Genomic DNA, 21,948 nt, shown 5'->3' on the forward strand with positions numbered 1-21,948 from the left:
AGACATACGAAACAGAAGAGGTTGTGTCGAAATTAGGGCGCCACTAAGAGGTCGGCGGTGGTACTGCACCTATTGGCACATCAAATTATATTGTCCTGTAATAATAATAATGCTCATAATAATAATAAATTTCATTTCTAAGCGTCTTTCAAAACTCTCAAGGTCAATTTACAGTCACAGGATCAGTTCTTCTGTGGGTGAGCAGCGGCAGCAACACGCAGCAGCGTTCACTCAACCCGGAATAACTCAAATACATAGAAAGCGAGCTAGATAGCTAATAACTAGATAGCACGCTAATAGATAGCGAGATAGCGAATGTGTTTCCTGACTCAAATAGCCAGCCAGCTAGCTATACAGCTAATAACCAGCCAGATAGCTAATAGCTAGCCAGATAGCCAGCTAACAGCGAGCCAGATAGGTAGCCAGGAGCTAGCCAGCGAGACAGCCAATAGCTAGCCATCTAGATAGCTGACAGCCAGCTAGATCGCCCCTGGGTCAATTTTCAGGTGCCCTGATTGGGTAATTTGGCCCGTCAATCACCACCAATTGCCACCACATAGCGAGACAGCTAATGTGTTTCCTGACTCGAATAGCCAGCCAGCTAGCTATAATGCTCATAATCAGCCAGATAGCTAACAGCTAGCCAGCTAGATAGCTAACAGCCAGCTGGATAGATAGCTAATAGCTAGCCAGATAGACTGCTAACAGTTAGCTAGATAGACTGCTGACAGTTAGCTAGATAGATAGCTAATAGCTGACCAGATACATATCTAGCTAGCTGGCCAATCGCTAGCCAGCTAGCTAGCTAATATGTTTCCTGACTTGACTTGAAGATTGCATTGGTAAATTAACTTTGTTATGTAAAAGTGACATTTTATCGCTTTTACGTTTACAAACATTTGGGTGTCTGTTGTACGAATCGGGTGAAACACAAAAAAACGAAAGAATTAATTCGCCAAATTGTTACATCATAGTGGGACAGAGAGGTTTTAAGCACCAAGCTGATAAGATTTATTAGGTTGCTCATTTTCACACTTGATCAAATGAAATGCTCCATTAAATTTAAACAGATGGAAATAAAGCAGACAATTGGAAGATAGTCATTTCGTTCTTTTTTTTAATTTTATTTGAGCATCATTTTACATAGGAAAAGCAACTTTTATCGTCCGACTCTAGTCACATGTCGTAGCTCTTAATTACTAAGTGATTTTCTTACAAAAAAAAGGAGCGCAGAGTGATAGTTGAAATCACACCATGTCTAGGACAAACGCGCTAACATGGGAGCGGGGTTTCAATGCAGTGGTGAAAACCTGTTCACGCACACTTAGAAAATAAACAATCAATGAGTCGTATGTCAACATTGGGACACGTGCTCCAAATGTCCGGACTCATTAGATAAAACATACTGAGCATGTGCATTGTGGGTAAAGGCGGAAGTCAAAAAAAGTTGACACACAACAAACAAAGAGGTGATTCACTTTGTTAGAAAAAAAAAAGATCTAAAAGCAAATAGGAGGGGCGAGGGATTCAAGTTTTTCAACGTTGTGGAAGATTTCAGTGAACAGTTTTTTTTTGGTGGAGGAAACCTGGAAGGGGTGCGGGAAAAATAATCAAATAGTGCCTTGCTATGACACCTAACATGATTTCAAAGTAAAGAAAAAGCAGACAACCGTCCCATCAGTCCACTTCAATTTGCCTTCAAATATCACTACCACCACAAAAAAAAAAAAAATTGCTGCACAAAATATTTTAAATAAATAGAGCTCCATCGATAGAATTTCAAACCTCCTTTTCCCCGAAAAAAACAGACACACATACACAAGCAACAATACCAATGGAAGGACTTAGTCATGAAAAACAGTGCCGTCATTATTTTAATCGAATACAGATAACATCCGACTTACGACCGAGTTCCGTCCGATCAAACGGTCGTAAGTCAAAATGGTTGTAAGTTGAAACCCATACAAAATGTTGAATAGACTCGTAGGCTAAATGACTGGCAAACTCCCCTCCTCTGGTGCCATCACACGGTGCTGGTGGTAAGTCGAACTGGTCGTAAGTCGTAAGTCGGATGTTACCTGTATTGTTTTCTTGTCATTAATTAGCGTTGCCAAAAGTACCAAACGGTCACGGGCCATCGAAAAGCATCCATTTCCACAAAGCTAGTTTCAGATAACAAAATTAAAAAAAATGTCATTTTAATCTGTATGTAATATGTATGTAAATGTAGCCCGTGGGTTAATTTTACTTTTAGAGATAGCCAGCTAATAGCTAGCCAGATAGATAGCCAGTAGCTAGCCAGCTAGACATATAGCTAATAGCTAGCCAGATAACAGCTAGCTAGATAGATAGCTAATAGCTAGATAGCTGACCAGATATAGCTAATAGATAGCTAGCTAGCTAGCTGGCCAATTGCTAGCCAGCTAGCTTGCTAATAGGTTTCCTGACTTGACTTAAAGATTGCATTGGTAAATATATGTCGCCCCTGGGTCAATTTTCGGGTGCCCTGATTGGGTAATTCGGCCTGTCAATCACCACCAATTGCCACCACCGGTGCTATTACCATTGGTCAGGTCGAATTACCCAATCAGGGCACTTGAAAATTGACCCAGGAGCTACATCCTCCCTGTAAAAGTAAAATGGATCCAGGGGTTACAATAATAATAATAATAATAATAATAATAATAATAATAATGATGAAAAGGTGGGTGTTCCAAAAATGTTGACATTATTTTGTGGTCTAATAACAGTAAAGATGTTCAAAAATGTTCACTTCAATGACATTCACTCGCATCAAAAAAAAGACATTCGTGAGTCACAATAAACAGTGAGCAGTTCAAGGGAAATTCGACCAAAAATTAACTGACAGGAAATTTAGAAAAAAAAAAAAAAAACTTTAATGACAAAGGGTAACGCAAAACGGAAGATGTCGCAGAAAGAATACACGCTTGAACATCTGTTTTCACGTAGATAGTTTGAATGTGTTATTGGAATCGGAATAGTTACTTGCATGTTAGATGGCATCCATGTTTAATTTATTGTCATAAAATCAACAAAAAGTACCAATGAAATTTTGCCTTGTGCAAATTTTTCATTTAAGGGAACTTCTTTTTGTCTGAAAATAGAGAGATCTGACACAAAGATGTCAAATTTTTCGGAACACCCATCTTTACGAACAATAAAAAAATATATATATATAAAGGAGATGTTTATAAATAGTGGAGAGATACACAGAGTTGAGCTCAATGGTTGCAAATTTGTACCGCTGTCTTGCAAAAACAAAATGATTGAAAATAAAAGCCACAATTTGGCAGCTACTTTTATTAGAAACCAGTGAAAATGTCAAATTCCACTGAATATAAAATTAAATTGGAATATGGCCCCTTTTGGAAGATATGCGCGCGCACACACACACACACACACACACATTTGGAGTCCTTGGCAGAACATACAACGCACAAAATACTGTTAGTGTGATCCAATCCGAACAGAAGACGGTGTCCGTGATCCAGTTCGTTACCTCTCGCGTGCGAAAATTAGCAGCAGCAGGTCGAGTTTAGAGGGTGTCATCAACCCCCCCCCCCCAAAAAAAAATCCTTGTCGTCCATGTGAGAAGCAAAGGGGATTGTTACGTTTTTGTGGAAGTATATGCCGATGTCTGTCAATCAAATCACCTACTTCCATTCCACCAGTGAGGCGAGTGCCATTGTCTCTTGTGGTTTCAGTCTCAATTTGAATATCAAAAACGTCCGTCCGTCCCACCCACCCACCCACCCCCGACCCCGCCCTCACCTCTTCCTTTTTTGTTTTTGGCCGATCACCGCTCCGGTTCCGACTCGAGGGCCAGCGCCCGTTTGCGTTCCCGACATTGCTTCTTATGGGCGGGCCAGTCCCTCTGCTGGCACTGCGAGCCGCAGTAGCGCGCCACCTGGCATCGGCCGCAGATGTTGAACTCCCGGAGCTGTGGAGGAAAGGTTTCAAAGTATTATGAAAAAGACAACATCAATAAAAATAAAAAATAAAAATAAAGTGTAGAGAGCAAAGCACTGGGTAAAAACAACCAATGTGCTAGAATTAACAGGTGTCAAAGTCAAGGCCCGGGGGCCAAATCGGGCCCGCCACATTTTTTTTTCGGCCCGCGTAAGAAAATCAAACGATGCTTGCTAAAATCATAACCAAAATGTCATATTTTTGGATTCACATCACTGCTCAGTAAATTACGTAGTAATAATACATATACAGTAATCCCTGGTTTATCACTGTGAATGTGCACCGGGACCGCCCGCAATCGACCAAAAACAGCGATGTAGCAACCCTATATGAATTGGTAAATTTACATCAGTATGAGTACCCCAAAAAATATTTATAAGGCTACATTTAGTGGAACACAGTACAGGAAATACATACAGTAGCACAGTAACTGTTTTTCAAGTCATTTGAATTTTTCACACAAACAAAGTCAAGACGATGAATGTCAGATGTAAACCACATTATCAGTCATTATTCTTGACTTTAGATTTGAAAAGTAGTTATTCATTGATTTGTTGTGCGCTCGATATGTAATACAGTAAAGTCTCGTTATATCGATATTCAAGGGAGTCCGAAAAAATATCGATATAACCGGGACTATCGATATATCCGACCCTGTTTGCATGTAATTTTCTCCGTGCGTGCATAGAAATAGTATCGATATAACCGGGACTATCGATATATCCGATATCGATATAACGAGACTTTACTGCATGTAGAGGGGATTAAACATTCTAATGGTTTCCCCAAATTCAAAGATATTGTGAAAAAATACCTAAATTTCAACCTGTCAATCATGTAAATATCATATTTGCTACTATTTCAAGAAAAATAATAATATTGTACAATCAACTAAATATTTAATAATCAATCTTGTTTGAAAAATACAATGAATTGTAAGGCATTGTTCGTCACTTCAAATACAGTAAAGTCTCGTTATATCGATATCGGATATATCGATAGTCCCGGTTATATCGATACTATTTCTATGCACGCACGGAGAAAATTACATGCAAACAGGGTCGGATATAACGATAGTCCCGGTTATATCGATATTTTTTCGGACTCCCTTGAATATCGATATAACGAGACTTTACTGTACATTAATAATTAGCAATCGTGTTTTGAACGAACATTGGGTATTTACTACTTTGACGATTTTTGACCTACTGTTTTTATTGCAAATAAAATAAACCGTAACCCAGAACGGGATAATGAAAACCGTACTCATGACAGCAAAACCCGAGTACTTGGCAGGTATGCTGCTGTTTTTTTGGAATTGTGCATAGTGTAACGATTCAGGGATCATTTTTGACTGTCAACACAAATAACAAAATGAGATTTGGAAGGCAGTGATGCTAACTATTGCTCCATATTAGCCGAGCAAATTGTGACTCCAAATTGCATCGAATAGGAAAGTGAAGCAAAGGCGCAAACATTCTAACGCAGTGCACACATCCGTCGCAAATCGAGACTCACCCGCCTCTCGATGAGCGAACAAGGCGGGTAATGGCACTCGTAGTACGTGCATGAGCACTCCTCTTCCTCCACCAGCTCGCCGTTAGCATTGTAGTAGCGTGTGCGACTCAGTTCCAGGTACTGCTCCTCCACCGGGTCTGCTGGAACCTGCTGGATGGCCAGCCAGTACAGCGACTGCTCCCTGAGGGTTTGGAGGAAGACAATAAAATATCTGGACGTGAAACTAAATTGTCAACGAATGGAAGTGAATGCTTGTCTGCCTGTCAGAGATGTTCGATCGGACACTGTGGCCAAAGACTCAAACCCAGAAAGATTGTCCTTTACTGCGTCTCAATTCTGCAGCCCTCTGCCAAGCTATTTATTGAGAGTATATGCAAATTAAAGTGATACATTAGTAAAACATAGTTTTATTAATTAGAATACCACGCCTCTTGAGTTCTAAGCATGAACAGCTTTAAGCAATAAAACATTGTCTTTTCCATGAACTAATACATTCGTAAGCTGGCTAATGAGCTCTTCCTGTGAAGGAGTTTCAAGTCGTAAATTGCTTCGGTGATAAAGGAGTTTCCCAAGTACTAAATTCTGTCCAAGGCCAGATCTCCTAGATGAAGATGACAGTTTAACAAGCTGTGTTTGTTGACCTCTGATTAACCCCAGGTTGTCTGTGCTTCAATTGTGTATTCGAGTCACACATGTTGACTAAGCATATAACAGCATGAAACTTTTAAATATGATAACTTCTAATTCTCCATCACTGCCATGCCCTACGACTGGTGGGTGACCAGTCGAGGGCGTATCCCGATTCTCTCACCTAAAATGATCTTAAATTAAACAATGACTCACTGCATGATGACATAACACTTTACAACTGCCATCATATGAACGTCTCAGCCTTGCCTTTGCTTGCTCGAAATATCTTCTGGTTTAGGACTCCAACCCACGGGGACCAGCCGCAAATTATCCAGTCGGTTGTCAACCGTCACAGAGTTGATGTGAATGACTTGGAAACTTGGGGCGATACCTCCTCGGTGCTTCTCCCTGATGAAATCAAACAAGGAGTGACACGGTTTAAAAAAAAATAAATAAATAAAAAGACAAATAGGTGTGTCATCCAAAAAAAAGGTGTAATTGCCAAAAACAACCAAAGACTCACCAGAGTAGCTCGTGTAGCGGCCTTCCCGCCCAGCGGCCTTTTCCAATATCGAAAGCGTAGGCAAAAATCTTCGCGCCATTCCCGTCGGCATCAACTTCCATGCGTGCCTGGTAGGATATATGTACACATTTTAACAGCGGGTGGACAAAGACATTTTTTTTTTTGCTCACGTTGTCTATCCTTACCTCAAAGGCATAGTTTTCCACGAGAGGGATGTCCTGCTCATCAATCAATGTGTATTTTGTCTGAAAAGTTTCATCATATACAAATGAGGTTGCATTCCAGCCAAAAATAGACACATGCGACAATTTATTAGGCACGTGGAAAAAGGTTTGAAGGAACCCATTCATAACGGGTATAAAAAAAGAACATAGTGCCCAAACTGTGGGTTGCCGAGACAATAAATCACATGTGGAGCAAATATTAATTTTAAGTAAAAGGGGAAATCTTAGTTTCAGCCATGTTGGATTTTTTTTTTGTTAGCCCCCACGAATGAATTTGTGAAGCACATAATCAGTCACATTATAATCAACATCCATGCTTTTCTATTGGTCCATTCGTTTCAAACAATATTCACAGTTATATACAGTGAAACCTCAGTTTACGAACCCCTTGGCTTCCGAACTTTTCAGTTTACGAACGTTACATTTATGAAAATTTTACCCTGGTATACTGGTATACGAACTATTTTTCGGGATACACACGGAGCCGCCACAATGAGTGATGTGTCATTCGCAACCGAGCCCGTTCGTACAAGAAAATGGCAGCCGGCTTGTTTTGGTCCTCTATTCCCCGCCCCCAGTCTTCAGTTAAAGCCACGTGATTGGTCAAGAACGCAGCAGTTAGGGGGGGGGGGGGTTTAAACATTAAAGAAACAGGCAGACGACAGAGAGAGAGTGACAAAATGGATAAAAAACAGTGACATTTTGACTTGTTTCAACTTTCATAGTTCAAAGGCAGAGTGTAGACTGCAAGGTTAAATATCTCATCAATCAGGCTCCACAAATAATCCGCACAAGCCATCTGTACACTTGATGCATAAAGCTATCAACCCAGCTAAAGAGAACACAATTGATGAGGAACTATGTAAAATGATGGCAGAGAAAGCACCTACAAGGGATCATCCCTTAAGATGGTGAAAGAAGAAGGCTACTTTCCTCATCAAGTGTTTAATACTGATGAAACCGGCCACTCCATTCCATCAAGCCATCAACGGCCATCACAAAGGTAAATAAAACGACTTTATTACACAGTAGTTTGTTTCTTTAATTATAATACCATAGCACATTTATTATACATAGAATACGGTATATTTTGTGTAGTTTTAAGGCTTAGAAAATTAGAAAGTATAAAACTATGTTTTATGGGGAACTGGGAACGGATTATTCTCATTTTAATGGTTTCCTATGGGAAATTAATTTTTTGGGATACACACTTTTCACCTCACACACTGTCTGGGAACCAATTAAATTCGTAAACCAAGGTATCATTGACACCCCCGAGTCTCTCCCCAGCAAACCGAATGTTGGAAACACGGCGTCATTCGCATGAAACAGGGGTGGAAACACGCGACGTGACAGCCCAAGTGTCCACTATGATGCCCGCTCGCCGGCTTGACAACAAACAGTCCACCACAAACGTGTCTCATGATTACCACGCTGTTGACAAGAAAATCCATTTATAATTTGGGATAAATGTATGGGCAGGAGTGTTAATTTTGCTTATTTACACGCATTTGTTGTATGGGTGAGAGTTGAGATTTGAGACGGCGTCTGGGCAATGGCTTCCTCGTCTTGAAAACCGGAATGTTTTTGCTAGCGTGGCCACGCTCGCTCGGTTGGTCGTCGTCGTGTCAGTAATATGACTCGCGGAGGGGGAAACGGTAAGGCGTTTGCCTCGACAACTGCGGCGTGGTAAAATCGCTGCGTGGGAAAAGAGCCATTTTAACAACAATGATTAAATAACAGCAGAAACGCCGACAGCCTCTGCTAATGCTAGTAGCTAGCGTTAGCATCTTTCTGCGAGACTGCGCGGTGGAACTGGCGGCGGCACGAGCAAAAGGCGACCCGCCGCCGCTTTCTCTAAATGCGTTGAAATGAGGTTAAATTGTTAATATTTCAACATGATCAATCGGTGACTTGTACCAAACCTCGATTCGAACCCCCAAACGGTATATTTTGACTCCTTCTGAGCACCCGCGGGCCCTCCCCCGGCCGCACATGGCAACCCCAGGATGGCTGCTCACCTTCCCGGCCACACGGCCGAGCCGTACGATCCCCAGCTTGAAGTCCGACATTGGGAAAGAGCGAGGCGTGGGGTCCAAACCGGGATTAATCGTCGTCAGCTGGGGGAAGCAGCCCCCTAAAGCCCCGTTACGATACCGTTCGGGTTAAGTGGTTAACGTCAAACGGGGTTCAGAATCTTTCCGGCGGCAGACCGGCCTCGGTGACACCGCTGGCAGTTGGCGCAGGGAAGGAGGACGAGCTCCAAAAATGAGGCGGGGCGAAGGCAGATGCTTGTCGTACAGGCCAATCAAAACGATGGTTATGTTTTCTCAAAGCGTTTGCTTCCGTCTTTTTATCAAATGGGCGCCGATTTTTGGCTGAAACCCGCCTCTTACTTGTAGTACGTCACCACTCTCGTGACTGGGCACGTCCGTTTTCAAGAATAACTTGTGACAAAATAAGTGGGTTTGTCAATCACTTCGCGTCTTTTTGAAAAAAATGATTACTTTTTCAATTATTGTGGACGTTTACGCAACGAAAAAAAAAAATAATCCAAGCGTGACGTCACGGCGTATGACGTTTCGTTTCACGAGCAGCATTGACGCAATTAGTGGTGCGTGTATAGTTATGCCTTCATGTCGTGTCAACAAGAGCACTTCCACCGACCTCTATTGAATCAAGATACATATTTGACTGTTGGAAAAATCTCACGGTACACCACCAAACAAACGAAAAATTATCTACCAATCAAAAAATGCTTAAGTGTTGACAATCTTGTGAAACAATGTTCCTGTTCTGGTAATACTGTACAATGTCACACAATGAAACATTTGGATTTTCTATCATAGGTCAATACAGAACGTGCCTGGAAATGAGTCATATCAAGTTCCACACAGATGCGCTGGTCGGAAGAGGGTGGGGGGGGGAGGTCACGAAAAGTACCCAACGTTAACAAAAGGTCTTTTGAGGGGTGAAAAGTGATATCAAGAGAAAGGTTGTCATTAAAGCATAATAGTGACTATTTTGTTTTCTTCCACTGCATGGACTGTTGAAAAACAGTGTTGTTGAATTGTGCTACTACTACTACTTATCCCTTAAAGGACAACCGACACCGTTTTTTTGTTTCCTAACTGACATCAAAAAACGTTTTATAGCATCTAAAATACCCAAAACATGCAGACTGATATGTTAGTCAAATGCAAAACACTAATAAAAATGTCTTAAAGTGTCCCAAAACTGCTTGAAAATGACCTCGGAAATGGCGAGTTTCAGAAGGTCACGCCCCTTGTTCGTAACATCACGCCAGGATACTCCAGACATAAAACAATGGCTTCATGGAGTTCAGATTCGGAGAAGATGCTTTTTTTGTTACTCATCCAGTTATGAATATGATTCAAATAGTTCTGAAGAGGAAAGCATGAATGTTTGCAATCGATTAAAGAAGTCCTTCCGTATAAATTTGAGCCGTCTGGACTCCAATGTAGCTCCCAGAAAATGTACAAAATGGCGCACAAGCTCCGTTGGAAATGGGCTGATTTGTCTGGTGAGAATTTGTGTTCACTTTTATAGTGTTACCACAATTGGTAGTGTTGGTACGACACACAACGATTCACCATCACTTTATTTATGAGTTTTCCTTCTAATTTCACCATCAACACGAAGTTTCCAGACCAAACAAAGTACCCAAAATGCATTGCGTGCCGCTTTCTCGGTCAGGAGCGTTCCAGACGTGACGTCACGTAGGGGATCGTCATCAACTCGAAAACAAGACTTCCTGAATATTCAGTATGAGTCTTAAAAGGTCAAATATAGCTACATGCGGTGGAATCTTTGTAAAATACGCTCAGTAGAAGTCATTTGAAGTGATTTTACAAATTATGGACACAACTTGTCCGGAGGTGTCGGTTGTCCTTTAACATACCTATGAAACGTTGCTTACAATTATGCCTCACAAGGCAAATGCTGGTAAACAGATAGTCCTATTGGTGTGGCGTTAGGAAAAGATGAAGCTATTCGATCCAAAATAAATACAGTACATTAATGTTTTTTTTTAAATAGGTTTTTTAATTTTAAAATAACCACCTAGTTTCAGACTTTAATTAAGTTCTTTTTTGTCATCCTGAAATGCAACACTCAATATCATACACCTATCCTCTGTCATATATTTATTATCCTCTGTGAAGATCGGAGTCTTCACAATGTATTAAATTAGAATATTACTCGTGAATTTAATTATTTACAGCTCGGACTAGAAGATAAGGTGTACAAACAACAGCGCGGACGTGTTTCACTACTTCCGGGGTAGCGCTCACCTGTTATACCTGTGCTACAGCGCAGACTCAGCTGTTTCTCGCTTACGCACCTGCTGCCACGATGACCGAGGAGCTCACCGATTTCACCTCCCGGAATGACGGCGAGGAAACTTCCACGACGGTAAAAAGCGAGGCGACGAGGACCGCGCAGCAGCCCATCTTCGCCGCTCTCGAGGGGGACACCTCCGCGGCTTCAACGGCAGGGAACAAACGTGGCGACGGGACGAAGGCACCTGCTCTGACTGCGTTCATGGCCACCACCTCCGATAATGAGTCTGGGATCTTCTCCGGGGAGAGTGAAACGTGCGTGGAGCACGAATGCGAACTGGATTGGTTCTGTGGGACCGAGTTGAAGCTGATTTGCTCCCACTGCGCCATTGTTGGATCCTGCTACGGACACTCTGTGACCCCCTTGGCCGACAGAGTCACTGCAGTCCGGGTGAGTCGTCAAGTCGTCTTTCCGGTAGCTTCTACGATTTTAAGAGAATGATGCAGTTTTAAATAATTGTAAAAAAACATACACACACAATATATAAATAAACAAATGTTAAAAGTACTATTGTAGCTTGAGCTGTTCTCACGGCGTTTTACAGACGAATGGTAATATTTTCATGAAATGCTGTCATTTGTACGAAAAACACTTGAAGTAATGGTGTGCAGAAAGGTGGTAGGAGGGGCAGTAAGTAGTTGGGTAGGGAGAGGGGTGGGGGGGGGGGTCACCACATACTTCACACATTGTTATCCTGGATTAGTTTACATAGAAATTACTAGTAAATCGCTTACCTTGAAAAACTAAAACAAAAGTGGGTTGAGTGAACACTGGTGCGTGTGGCTGCCGCTGCTCACCCGCAGAAAAAAACATCCTGTGACTGTAAAGTGACCTTGAGAGTTTTGAAAGGCGCTTAGAAATGAAATGTATGATTATTATTATTACAAAAAGAGCAACATTGACATCCATTGGCATTTTCAGTCGTTAAAATATTATGGGAACCAATTTGACAGAATATCTATGGTTGAACAAAACTAATTATACTTTATAACAAATGATTTTACCAAGATTAAATTTAACTGCTTTTAATTCTGCATTGATTTCAGTAGTTTTTTTTTTGTATAACTAGCGGAAGAAGTGACTTTCAGCTTTTAATATATATAACTACAGTAAAGTCTCGTTATATCGATATTCAAGGGAGTCCGAAAAAATATCGATATAACCGGGACTATCGATATATCCGACCCTGTTTGCATGTAATTTTCTCTGTGCGTGCATAGAAATAGTATCGATATAACCGGGACTATCGATATATCCGATATCGATATAACGAGACTTTACTGTATCTTCATGGAATACAAACTGTGTGGACTGTTTTTCTAGGCAGACGATAGTAAATGTGACACATTTTAACCCTTTACTGCCTGTATTATTTTCTAATTAGAAAAAAAATCTGTTCAGTTTTTATGGTCATTGATGGATAACATACTAGGAGCTTCATTTTTTTTATTACTTGCCAACAATAAAGTAAATGTGATAACGTGCCTAATTAGGTACAATCGTCATGAAAGACGTCAATTAAGTGAGTGCCTTTTTGTGGAACATATGTCACTTCAAAGACTAGACTTTTATCCATATGGCAGTTTTTTTTTATTTACATAAAAAATACATAAAATATTAAATAAAATACATACATAATTTACATAAAATATTTAAATAAATTATTTACACAAAACAATTTAGAATGTTGTTTTTGTAATGTGGTTATAAATCGGAGTACCCGTAGAAAACCCACACAGGCAAAGGGAGAATATGTAAACTCCACAAAGCATACCTGTCGACCTTGGCTAATAGTTGCCCTTATAAATGATTACAATTGTTTCTATTTATAATTGTATTTTATTGATTGCATTCTATTTGTGATTGTATTTTATTTATTATAGTATCTGTCTGTGACTGTAAAGTGTCCTTGCGAGCTTTGAAAGGCGCTTAAAATGTAATGTATTATTATTATTATATAAATGTTGTCGTATGGCGTATATTATTTGAAATGATTAAAAAAACACGAACAAAAGCGGAAATGCAGTTTGTGCACGTTATGCTTTTATCAATCTGACCATATGTAGCGATAAAAAAATATATATGTATATACAGTATGTATGTTGAGGATTACTTTTGCTGGTATGCCGTGACAATAGGAGCAATCAGCGGCAGCAGTCGTTGGCTACCAGCAGTTTAGACAAACTGGATTGGAGCCAAAATGGTCTTTGTAAGATGGGTTCACAATTTAAAAAAAAAAACGACATTTCCCGAATAAATGTTGTAGCAAGCCGTACATTATCTGAAATGATAAAAAAAAAATGGAGGGAAAACATAAATTGGCAGGTATGACACAGGAAGGCCAACATGCTAACTGTATGGTGTTTGACACACCATACCGTGATTTTTAAGATATAAAATCTCACATATTGTCAATCATATTTGAAGCATACAAAGTAAATTATAAGTCTTTATTTTGAACTAACAAAACGTGCACGCATGTCTGTGAGAGGTGTGGCTTTGCATTACTTGTTGCAATGCTTTTGTATACTGAATGTCAAACGATGTGGACACTGGCTGTGAGCACATACCATGCCAAAGTAGTGGATTGTGTGGAATTTGTTTATACATCTGACAGCACCAATACATCAAATCCCCTTTAGGGTGTGTGACGTGTCTATCAGGTTTTTTCTTCTTCTTCTTTATTATCATCTCCATCTAATTCTACTCTCGAGACAGGATTTTCTCGTTGGATTTGCACCTACCAGCTCATTCTTTTTTTTTTTTTCTCTCTCCCACCTCCTCCGTCCAAACCAGAATCATCTGGTGGATGTGTGTGAGAAAATGCAGCTGCAGGCGCTGAGAATGGAAAAGTTCATCGAGCGTACGCTCACAGCCAAAGAGCAAAAGCTACAGGTGAGAGAAGTGTCAACATTTAATGAGACAAAAAATAAAATATTTTGTGCTCCAAAACAATACATTGCATAAAGTCACTTCCCATAAACACTTTTCTGAAAACAAACGAAGAGTTAGGACTGAATTTGTTGACTAATTAGCGAGCGAGCTAGCTAGCGAGATACCTAGCGAGCTAGCTAGCGAGATACCTAGCGAGCTACCTCACTCGCTAGTTAAATACAATTCTTAAAATAAACGAAGAGTTAGAACTGAGTTTGTTGACTACTTACCAAGCTAACTACCTAGCTAGCAAGCTCGCTAGTTAGGAAAGCCATAAACGGCATGTTATTGTTTACAATAACCGCTTAAGTGCTCCTTCCACAAAAAATAAAATTAAAAGATTTTGCGTTCCAAAACAATAGATTGCATAAAGTCACTTTCTATAAACACAATTCTTCAAATAAATGAGGAGAGAGAACTGAGTTTGCGGACTAGTTAGGAAGCTACCTAGCTAGCGAGCTCGCTAGTTAGGAACGACATAAACGCCATGTTATTGTTGACAATAACCGCTTAAGTGCTCCTTCCTCAAAAAATAAAATATATTAAAATATTTTGCATTCCAAAACAATCAAGTTACTGTCTATAAACACAATCCTGAAAGCAATCGAAGAGTTAGGACCGAGTTTGTTGACTAGCTAGCGAGCGCACTAGCTAGCTTGCTAGTTAGGAAAGCCATAAACAGCATGTTATTGTTGACAATAACCGCTAAAGTGCTCCTTCCACAAAAAAACAAATTAAAATGTTTTGCATTACAAAACAACCGATTGCATAAAGTTACTTTCTATAAACACAATTTTGAAAGGAAACGAAGTTAGGACTGCGTTTGTTGACTAGTTAGCGAGCGATGTAGTTAGCTAGTCAGGAAAGCCCGAAGCGCCATGTTATTGTTGACAATAACCGCTTAAGTGCTCCTTTCACAAAAAAATAATTTATGTTCCAAAACAATCCATTGCATAAAGTTACTTTCTATAAACACAATTCTGAAAGGAAACAAATAGTTAGGACTGAGTTTGTTGACTAGCTTGTGAGCTAGCTAGCTAGCTAGCTAAGCGAGCTAGCCAAGTATCGAGCTTGCTAGATAAGCCATTAACGCCATGTGATTGTTGACAATAACCGCTTAAGTGCTCATTGTCCGTTACTGGTATAGGTAGCAGCTAGCATGGCTCGGGAGCGAGTAGTTGCCCGGGTGACCGCGGCACGCGAGGCCCTGGAGGAAGAAGAGCAACGCCTCCTTGAAGAGGTCCAAAGGGAGGAGGAGCGCGTCGAGCAGTGCCTCCTCACCCAGAAGGCTCACTGGAGCCAGGCCATGGACAGCTTGTCACAAACACGTTCCCGCTTGGTGCACACGCTAACGCACGCTACCGATGCACAACTGGTGGTGAGTCATTGTATAAATGTTTTTTTTTAATATACTAGTACAAATAAATAAATAATTTCAGATTTGCTTTCTTTGTTTCCACTTATAGACGAGCATTCAAGAGATTGCCGAAAGGTAAGGCTCGGTAACATGAGCTAATTTGCTATCTAGCTGGCTATTTAGCTAGCTACTGTATTGTCCATCTATCCGCTAGCGATTGGCTACCTATCCGCTAGCTATTGGCTACCTATCCTCTAGCTATTGGCTACCTATCCGCTAGCTATTGGCTATCTATCCGCTAGCTATTGGCTACCTTGCTATCTATTTGAGCTACTTCCGGGTTGAGTGAAGAATAAATCACTGGATAAAAAAAACAAATAGATGAATAGCGTTGGCTTACTATTAGCGATCTAGCTAGATATTTGCTATCTATTAGCTATCTATCTAGCTAGCTATTAGTTATCTTTTAGTTAACTAGCTAACTTTATCTATTTCAGTTATTCCGGGTGCATGTGGCTGACGCTGCTCACCCACAGGAAAAAAACTGATCCTATAACTGTAAAGTGACCTTGAGAGCTTTGAAAGGCGCTTGAAAATAAAATGTATTATGATTATTTGCCCATTTTGATGCACATTACTGCTACCTAGTGGACTGGAGTGGAATTGCATCACCCACCACAGTCATCGAGGATTAGCATTTTTGGTCAATGTTCCCAGTTGTTTCTCCTTTGTTGTGATGGATAATAGTTAAGTCACTGTTATGCCATACCTTGATTTGTGGTAAAAACGCATCAGATAAAGTCGTTTCTTCTTCTTCTTCTTCTAGAGTGGAGGAGGCCGAAGGAGTGGGCCAGCCGTGCGATACGGAGCAGCTTCACATGAGGCCGGGATGCAGCGATAGCCAACTGCTGAGGGGAATGTGGGCCACCGCCATGCTGCATAGGCCAAATGGTCAGTCGTGTGCGTTATCCATGCGAGCAGTCCTTAGGTTTACAAAAAAAAAAAGTCTCTGTCACAAAACGTTTTTGGACAAAAAAAAGGTAGTATGACCGATAAAGCACAACATGGGATGCTGGGAAAACACCAGGGGGAAAAAATCACTTAAAAAGACATGCAAAAGGTAAAGAATGAATGGAAATAGCTTGTGGATTCACTACTTGTTAGCAGAGCCTTTAGCAAGAGAAAACTTGCAAGTCCTTAAAGGACAACCGACACCTCCGGACAAGTTGTGTCCATAATTTGTAAAATCACTTGAAATGACTTCTACTGAGCGCATTTTACAAAGATTCCACCGCATATAGCTAGCTAAATTTTACCTTTTAAGACTCACGCTGAATATTCAGGAAGTCTTGTTTTCAAGTTGATGACGATCCCCACGTGACGTCACGGAGGGAACGCCCCTGACCGAGAAAGCGACACACAATGTATTTTGGGTACTTTGTTCGGTCTGAAAACATCATGTTGATGGCGAAATTAGAAGAAAAACACATAAATAACGCAATGGTGAATCGTTGTGTGTTGCACCAAGACTACTATTTGATACTAGTTGACACAAATTCCCAGCAGACAAATCAGCCCATTTCCAATGGAGCTTGGGCGCCATCTTGTGCATTTTCTGGGACACTACATTGGAGTCCAGATGCCTCAAAATGATACGGAAGGACTTCTTTAATCAATTGCAAACATTTATGCTTTCCTCTTCAGAACTATTTGAATCATAGTCATAACTGGATGAGTAACAAGAAAGCATCTTCTCCCAATCTGAAGCCATTGTTTTGATTCTCGGGCAAGGCAAGACGTCTTGGCGTGACGTCAAGAACTGGGGGTGGGACTTTCTGAAAATCCTCAATTCACAGCTCAATTTGTTGCAGTTTTAGCACTTTAACTCATTTTTATTGGTGTTTTGCATTTGACTAAAAATATCAGCCTGTGTGTTTTGGGTATTTTAGATGCTATAAAACGTTTTTCTGATGTCAGTTAGGAAACAAAAAAATGGTGTCGGTTGTCCTTTAAATGGTTGGCTGCAGGTGTGCAGGATGGAGCGAAGGTCCTCCTCTGCCACCTGCTGGAGACACACAAGAACAGAATCATGATCAAATTGCAGAGTAATTTAACATCTTTGCCTTGATATCATTTCATTTTTTTTGTAGCACGTCTGATTTGGCATTTACAGTAAAGTCTCGTTATATCGATATCGGATATATCAATAGTCCTGGTTATATCGATACTATTTCTATGCACGCACAGAGAAAATTACATGCAGAGTCGGATATATCGATAGTCCCGGTTATATCGATATTTTTTCGGACTCCCTTGAATATCGATATAACGAGACTTTACTGTACGTCCTAGGGTCTCGTAATATCGCGTTCTTTTGTCTCCAGTTTACAGTTTGCCCTCTTTGAAGTTTGACGAACGCACCGCCAATCCCCTCCTGTCGCTCTCCGACGACCGCTGCACGATCACCTTCCTCCACAAGAAGCCCCGCCAATCACCGCCTTACGACCCGGCTCGCTTCGACTGTTGGCCCAACGCCCTCGGCTCCTTGTCTCTGTCCTCCGGCACCCACAGCTGGGTCGTGGACGTGGGCAAGAGCGCCGCCTTCAAAGTGGGCGTCTGCTACGTCGGGCTCCAGCGCAAAGGCTCCGGGGACATGGCCCGGTTGGGACATAATGACCAATCGTGGGTGCTATCCCACTATGACGGCGAATACTCTTTCTGGCACGCCGGCGAGAAGGTTCTGCTACGGGTGGCGAGGAAACCGCAAAAGGTGGGCATCCTGCTGGATTGGCTCAGTCACACCTTGCTGTTTTACGAACCCGAGTCCGCCGCTATCTTGCACTGTGTTACGGCTAACTTCAGCACCCCTATACTGCCGGCGTTTGCCGTGACTGACCAAAGTATAACCATATTACACTGAAACTGTCAACCTACTCAAAAGGTGACGTCAACCCCAAAATGTTCTTTGCTATTTGTGCAGTAGAAGGTCCATTTAGCTACTTGCTATAGAATGAAAATCAGTTACAACCAATCACAACTCAATGCCAGAAAACAGATTTTGCTGCTTCACTCATATTCCACAAACATCAGTTTTATAGCATCTAAAATACCCAAAACACACAGGCTGATATTTTTAGTCACATGCAAAACACCAATAAAAAAATGAGTTAAAGTGTCCCAAAACTACTTCAAAATGACCCCGGAAATGGGAGTTTCAGAAGGTCCCGCCCCCTTGTTCGTGATGTCACACCAGGACGTCTTGCCTTGCTCCAGAACAGGGGTGTCAAAGTCATTTTTTTGCCGCGGGCCACATTGTAGTTATGGTTTCCTCTCGAGGGCCGTTATGAATTTGGGGAACCCATTAGAATGTTTAAATCCCTTCAAATATTACATATAGAGCACACAGCCAATTAATGAATAACTCGTTTTCAAATCTGAAGTCAAGAATAATGACTTTTATTGTGGTTGACATCCAAAAATATGAAATTTTGGCTCAGATTTTAGCAATCGTCATGGAATTTAACAAGTTTGATTTGCTTTCGCGGGCCGAAAAAAATGATGTGGTGGGCCGGATTTGGCCCGCGGGCCTTGACTTTGACACCTGTGCTCTAGAATCTAAACAATGGCTTCAGATTCGGAGAAGATGCTTTCTTGTTACTCATCCAGTTGTGAATATAATTCAAATAGTTTTGAAGAGGAAAGCATAAATGTTGGCAATCGATTAAAGAAGTGTGTGTGTGTGTGTGTGTGTGTGTGTGTGTGTGTGCAGCGAGAGTCATACATACCATTAATGCAGCAGTCAGTATATGGCGCAGTAGCTCATTTGCATAAGATGACGCTACCGTTTCCAGTGATGAGCATTTCAGCAAGAAAAAAAGTCTGAATATGTCACCAAAATATTGAAGAGATGTTCTACTGAGGAACCTAGAAAGGGTTTAAAAATTATAATTTTCATACATGAACAATATTTTTTTTAGAAGCATTTTCCTATAAAATGAATTTTCTCAGAGGTTGATGCAAACAGCCACAAGGGGTCAGTAGTGCCAATGAAAAGGGGAAAAAATAAAGGAAGTTGAATCATTTATGTACTTCCTTGTCATAATAAAACAGCGAATTTATTTAATTTCCTATGATACAAAAATAGTTGTCAGAATCTCTCAAACACACAATTCCCCACCTGAAATCCATCAAGTGTTTATACGTGTTAAGAAATGCTCAATGAGCATTTATGGGGGGCGACGGGTGGATGTTGAGTTCTCTTCTCAGATCATCCAAGCTCTGCTCCCATCGCTTCTCATAGAAGACGCAGAGAACGCAACGGGCCTGCAGGCCATTTCGCAGCGCCCACGGGCCCAAAGATGTGACCAGCGATTGTAGATTTCTGGGGTTGGTACAAGGAAACCAAGTGAGCAAATTGTCTTAAAAATAACCGACGGATTCATGAATGACAAAACTGAACCTGGTGTTAAGCCGAAGTGGGCCCAACAGAGCTCCAAGGGCACACATGGGGAGCCCGGTCTGGGCGGCTTCGAACCATTTCACAGCAACTTCACCTGAAGATAGTTTGAATTCTCTGTTTTTTTTTTTTTTTTTGGGGTTGCCAGAGTGAGATGACATCATAATGAAACTCACCGAGCATGTTGGTGGGCATTCCCAGTAAGGTGTGGAGAAGATCGTGGACCTCTCTGTATCTCTGCATGACGTATGACAGCTCCTCATTGTCCACGAATTTCACGTCAGCCCTCGAGTCGGGCGTCACGTGCTAAGAATCCAAGAAAATGTGTCACGACGCTTTCTTGTCTGTCAGCTCAATTGAGAATTCACTCACATTGTCTTCCAGGAAACGTATGTATTCCCGACCAAAGGTTCCCTCGGGTAAGGAGGACATCTTTTCCAAATCGAGTGTGGACAGGCGGATCCTGGGCCTCTCCCTACAATTTAAGAACGAAAAAAAAAAAATTCTTTCCTTGGGTCGGATGGAGACTTTTTGGGATGATGTTGCTGTGCCGACTCACGTGAGAATTCTGTATCCCTCGGGGTCGTTTCTCATACGCTCCTTGAGATTTCGCAATGCCAGATGCCCCGTTGTTTCTCCAAGCACTGCGACCATGTCTGCGGGGGATAGTTTTGTTTTTAAAGCGAGTCACGTAGTAACAATCGTCACAGATTTTTGAGTTCGGACCACACCTGTGACTATAAAGTGTCCTTGAGAGTTTTGAAAGGTGCTTATAAATGAAATGTATTATTTATTATTATAAAGAAGTAAAGGGGAAAATAGAAAGCTCAACTACAGTCTCCATTGACTCCTCTCACCGTGCCTGTATGGGTCTTGCAGTGCGGCGATCCCCGAACCCACTGCCAGCAAGGCCTTCTGAATCGGGGAGGTGGGTATGTGTCCAGGATACAGTTCTTCATTGTATTGACTATCTGTCAATTTTCTCCTGCGATTCGCAAACGCTGCTGAGCCAAAAAAAAAGGGGGGACAGGATGAGGAATTTCACACCAACACCATTATTGCAATGAGAAAAATATGTGTTCTCTGATGTATATCCCATTTCATTGATTGCATCTCAGCTCCAGTAAATTAATTTATTTTCCCAACGGAAAATACAGTAGTAGCAAGAAATATAGCATATGACAACAAGATTGAAGTCAATTCTCACCAATTGCACATTCACCAAACAAGATATTTTTGCATTTAATACACATAAGAGGACACTAGTTGAACACAATTAATAAAAAAAAACACAATGACTCCTGCCATACTTCCATCCAACTACGCGGTTTGTACAGTATTACAAATACATTAATAAGTATAAAAATGATTTACCTCAACCCGCCTGTAGCATAAAACTAGCTAATTTCGACTATCTCCCCAAACACACTCCACTCAACGTTAGCATTAATTCGACCTCCGCCGTGTTATTTACACCGGAAGTTCGTCTCGTTTTCAACGCAAAACGCTAAACGTCACAACATTCCCCATTAAACTCGAGCACGTAAGCAGTGTAAATTCATACCGTTCGTGATCACCGTGGAATCCCGGTGACACAGTCGTCGAAGCGGTCTCACCACTCGCGGAAACATTTTATTTTAATGTTCGCTAACACGCATGCGTGGTCTTCCTAGTTATGTCCACTGCAGCCGCACTTTCGTCTTACCTGTTTCGGTGTTACTAAATTAACATCCACGACTTTAACACCACTTTTACTTATTAAAATGCCCCAAAAACAATTAAACAAATTAAAAAGTCCGCAAAATAATTTAACACAGATTCTCTTGGTGGGTTAAAAGTACGGCGAAAGTTACTGTGTGACTTCACACACATGTAATTCAAGGTAATCTTTCGCCAAAACGATTACGTTACGAATATTATCTTCGTAATTTTAACAAGGGATTATAAATACACA

General features: G+C 41.1%; 3 protein-coding genes across 10 annotated transcripts; 1 reads left to right on the forward strand and 2 right to left on the reverse strand.

Moving 5' to 3' along the window:
* Positions 1-3,817: 3,817 nt before the first annotated feature.
* On the reverse strand, positions 3,818-6,762 carry zmynd19 (zinc finger, MYND-type containing 19). Its single transcript, XM_089021178.1, has 4 exons — positions 6,662-6,762; positions 6,406-6,546; positions 5,509-5,689; positions 3,818-3,961 (listed from the first exon to the last, which is right to left on the reverse strand). Exons 1-4 carry the CDS (start codon positions 6,760-6,762, stop codon positions 3,818-3,820), a joined length of 567 nt encoding a protein of 188 aa, XP_088877304.1.
* Positions 6,763-8,894: 2,132 nt separating this feature from the next.
* Positions 8,895-20,515, forward strand: bspry (B-box and SPRY domain containing). Of its 3 annotated transcripts, XM_089021326.1 has the most exons (8): positions 8,895-8,997; positions 9,845-9,856; positions 11,219-11,637; positions 14,044-14,142; positions 15,329-15,559; positions 15,648-15,673; positions 16,365-16,489; positions 17,923-19,276. In XM_089021326.1, exons 1-8 carry the CDS (start codon positions 8,895-8,897, stop codon positions 18,456-18,458), a joined length of 1,551 nt encoding a protein of 516 aa, XP_088877452.1. In that variant the 3' UTR covers positions 18,459-19,276. The 3 variants fall into 3 exon arrangements, with proteins under 3 accessions (XP_088877452.1, XP_088877450.1, XP_088877451.1); XM_089021324.1 differs by lacking the exons at positions 8,895-8,997; positions 9,845-9,856 and adding an exon at positions 20,379-20,515 and having other exon boundaries at positions 10,471-11,637; positions 17,923-18,308; XM_089021325.1 differs by lacking the exons at positions 8,895-8,997; positions 9,845-9,856 and adding an exon at positions 20,143-20,268 and having other exon boundaries at positions 10,473-11,637; positions 17,923-18,308.
* Positions 16,385-21,754, reverse strand: coq4 (coenzyme Q4 homolog (S. cerevisiae)). 6 transcript variants are annotated; one of them, XM_089021329.1, is made up of 10 exons: positions 21,559-21,754; positions 20,852-20,998; positions 20,554-20,650; positions 20,367-20,469; positions 20,171-20,300; positions 19,998-20,091; positions 19,716-19,919; positions 19,324-19,462; positions 16,855-17,603; positions 16,385-16,521 (listed from the first exon to the last, which is right to left on the reverse strand). In XM_089021329.1, the coding sequence occupies exons 1-7, from the start codon at positions 21,623-21,625 to the stop codon at positions 19,754-19,756; spliced, it is 804 nt and encodes a 267-aa protein (XP_088877455.1). In that variant the 5' UTR covers positions 21,626-21,754; the 3' UTR covers positions 16,385-16,521; positions 16,855-17,603; positions 19,324-19,462; positions 19,716-19,753. The 6 variants fall into 6 exon arrangements, with proteins under 6 accessions (XP_088877455.1, XP_088877458.1, XP_088877456.1 ...); XM_089021332.1 differs by having other exon boundaries at positions 19,324-19,919; positions 20,852-20,995; XM_089021330.1 differs by having other exon boundaries at positions 16,855-16,938; positions 19,324-19,919.
* Between the last annotated feature and the right edge of the window lie 194 nt (positions 21,755-21,948).

Source organism: Hippocampus bargibanti, linkage group LG18, assembly GCF_051943395.1.
Source record: "Hippocampus bargibanti isolate YZ-2025 linkage group LG18, ASM5194339v1, whole genome shotgun sequence".
NCBI lineage: Eukaryota > Metazoa > Chordata > Actinopteri > Syngnathiformes > Syngnathidae > Hippocampus > Hippocampus bargibanti.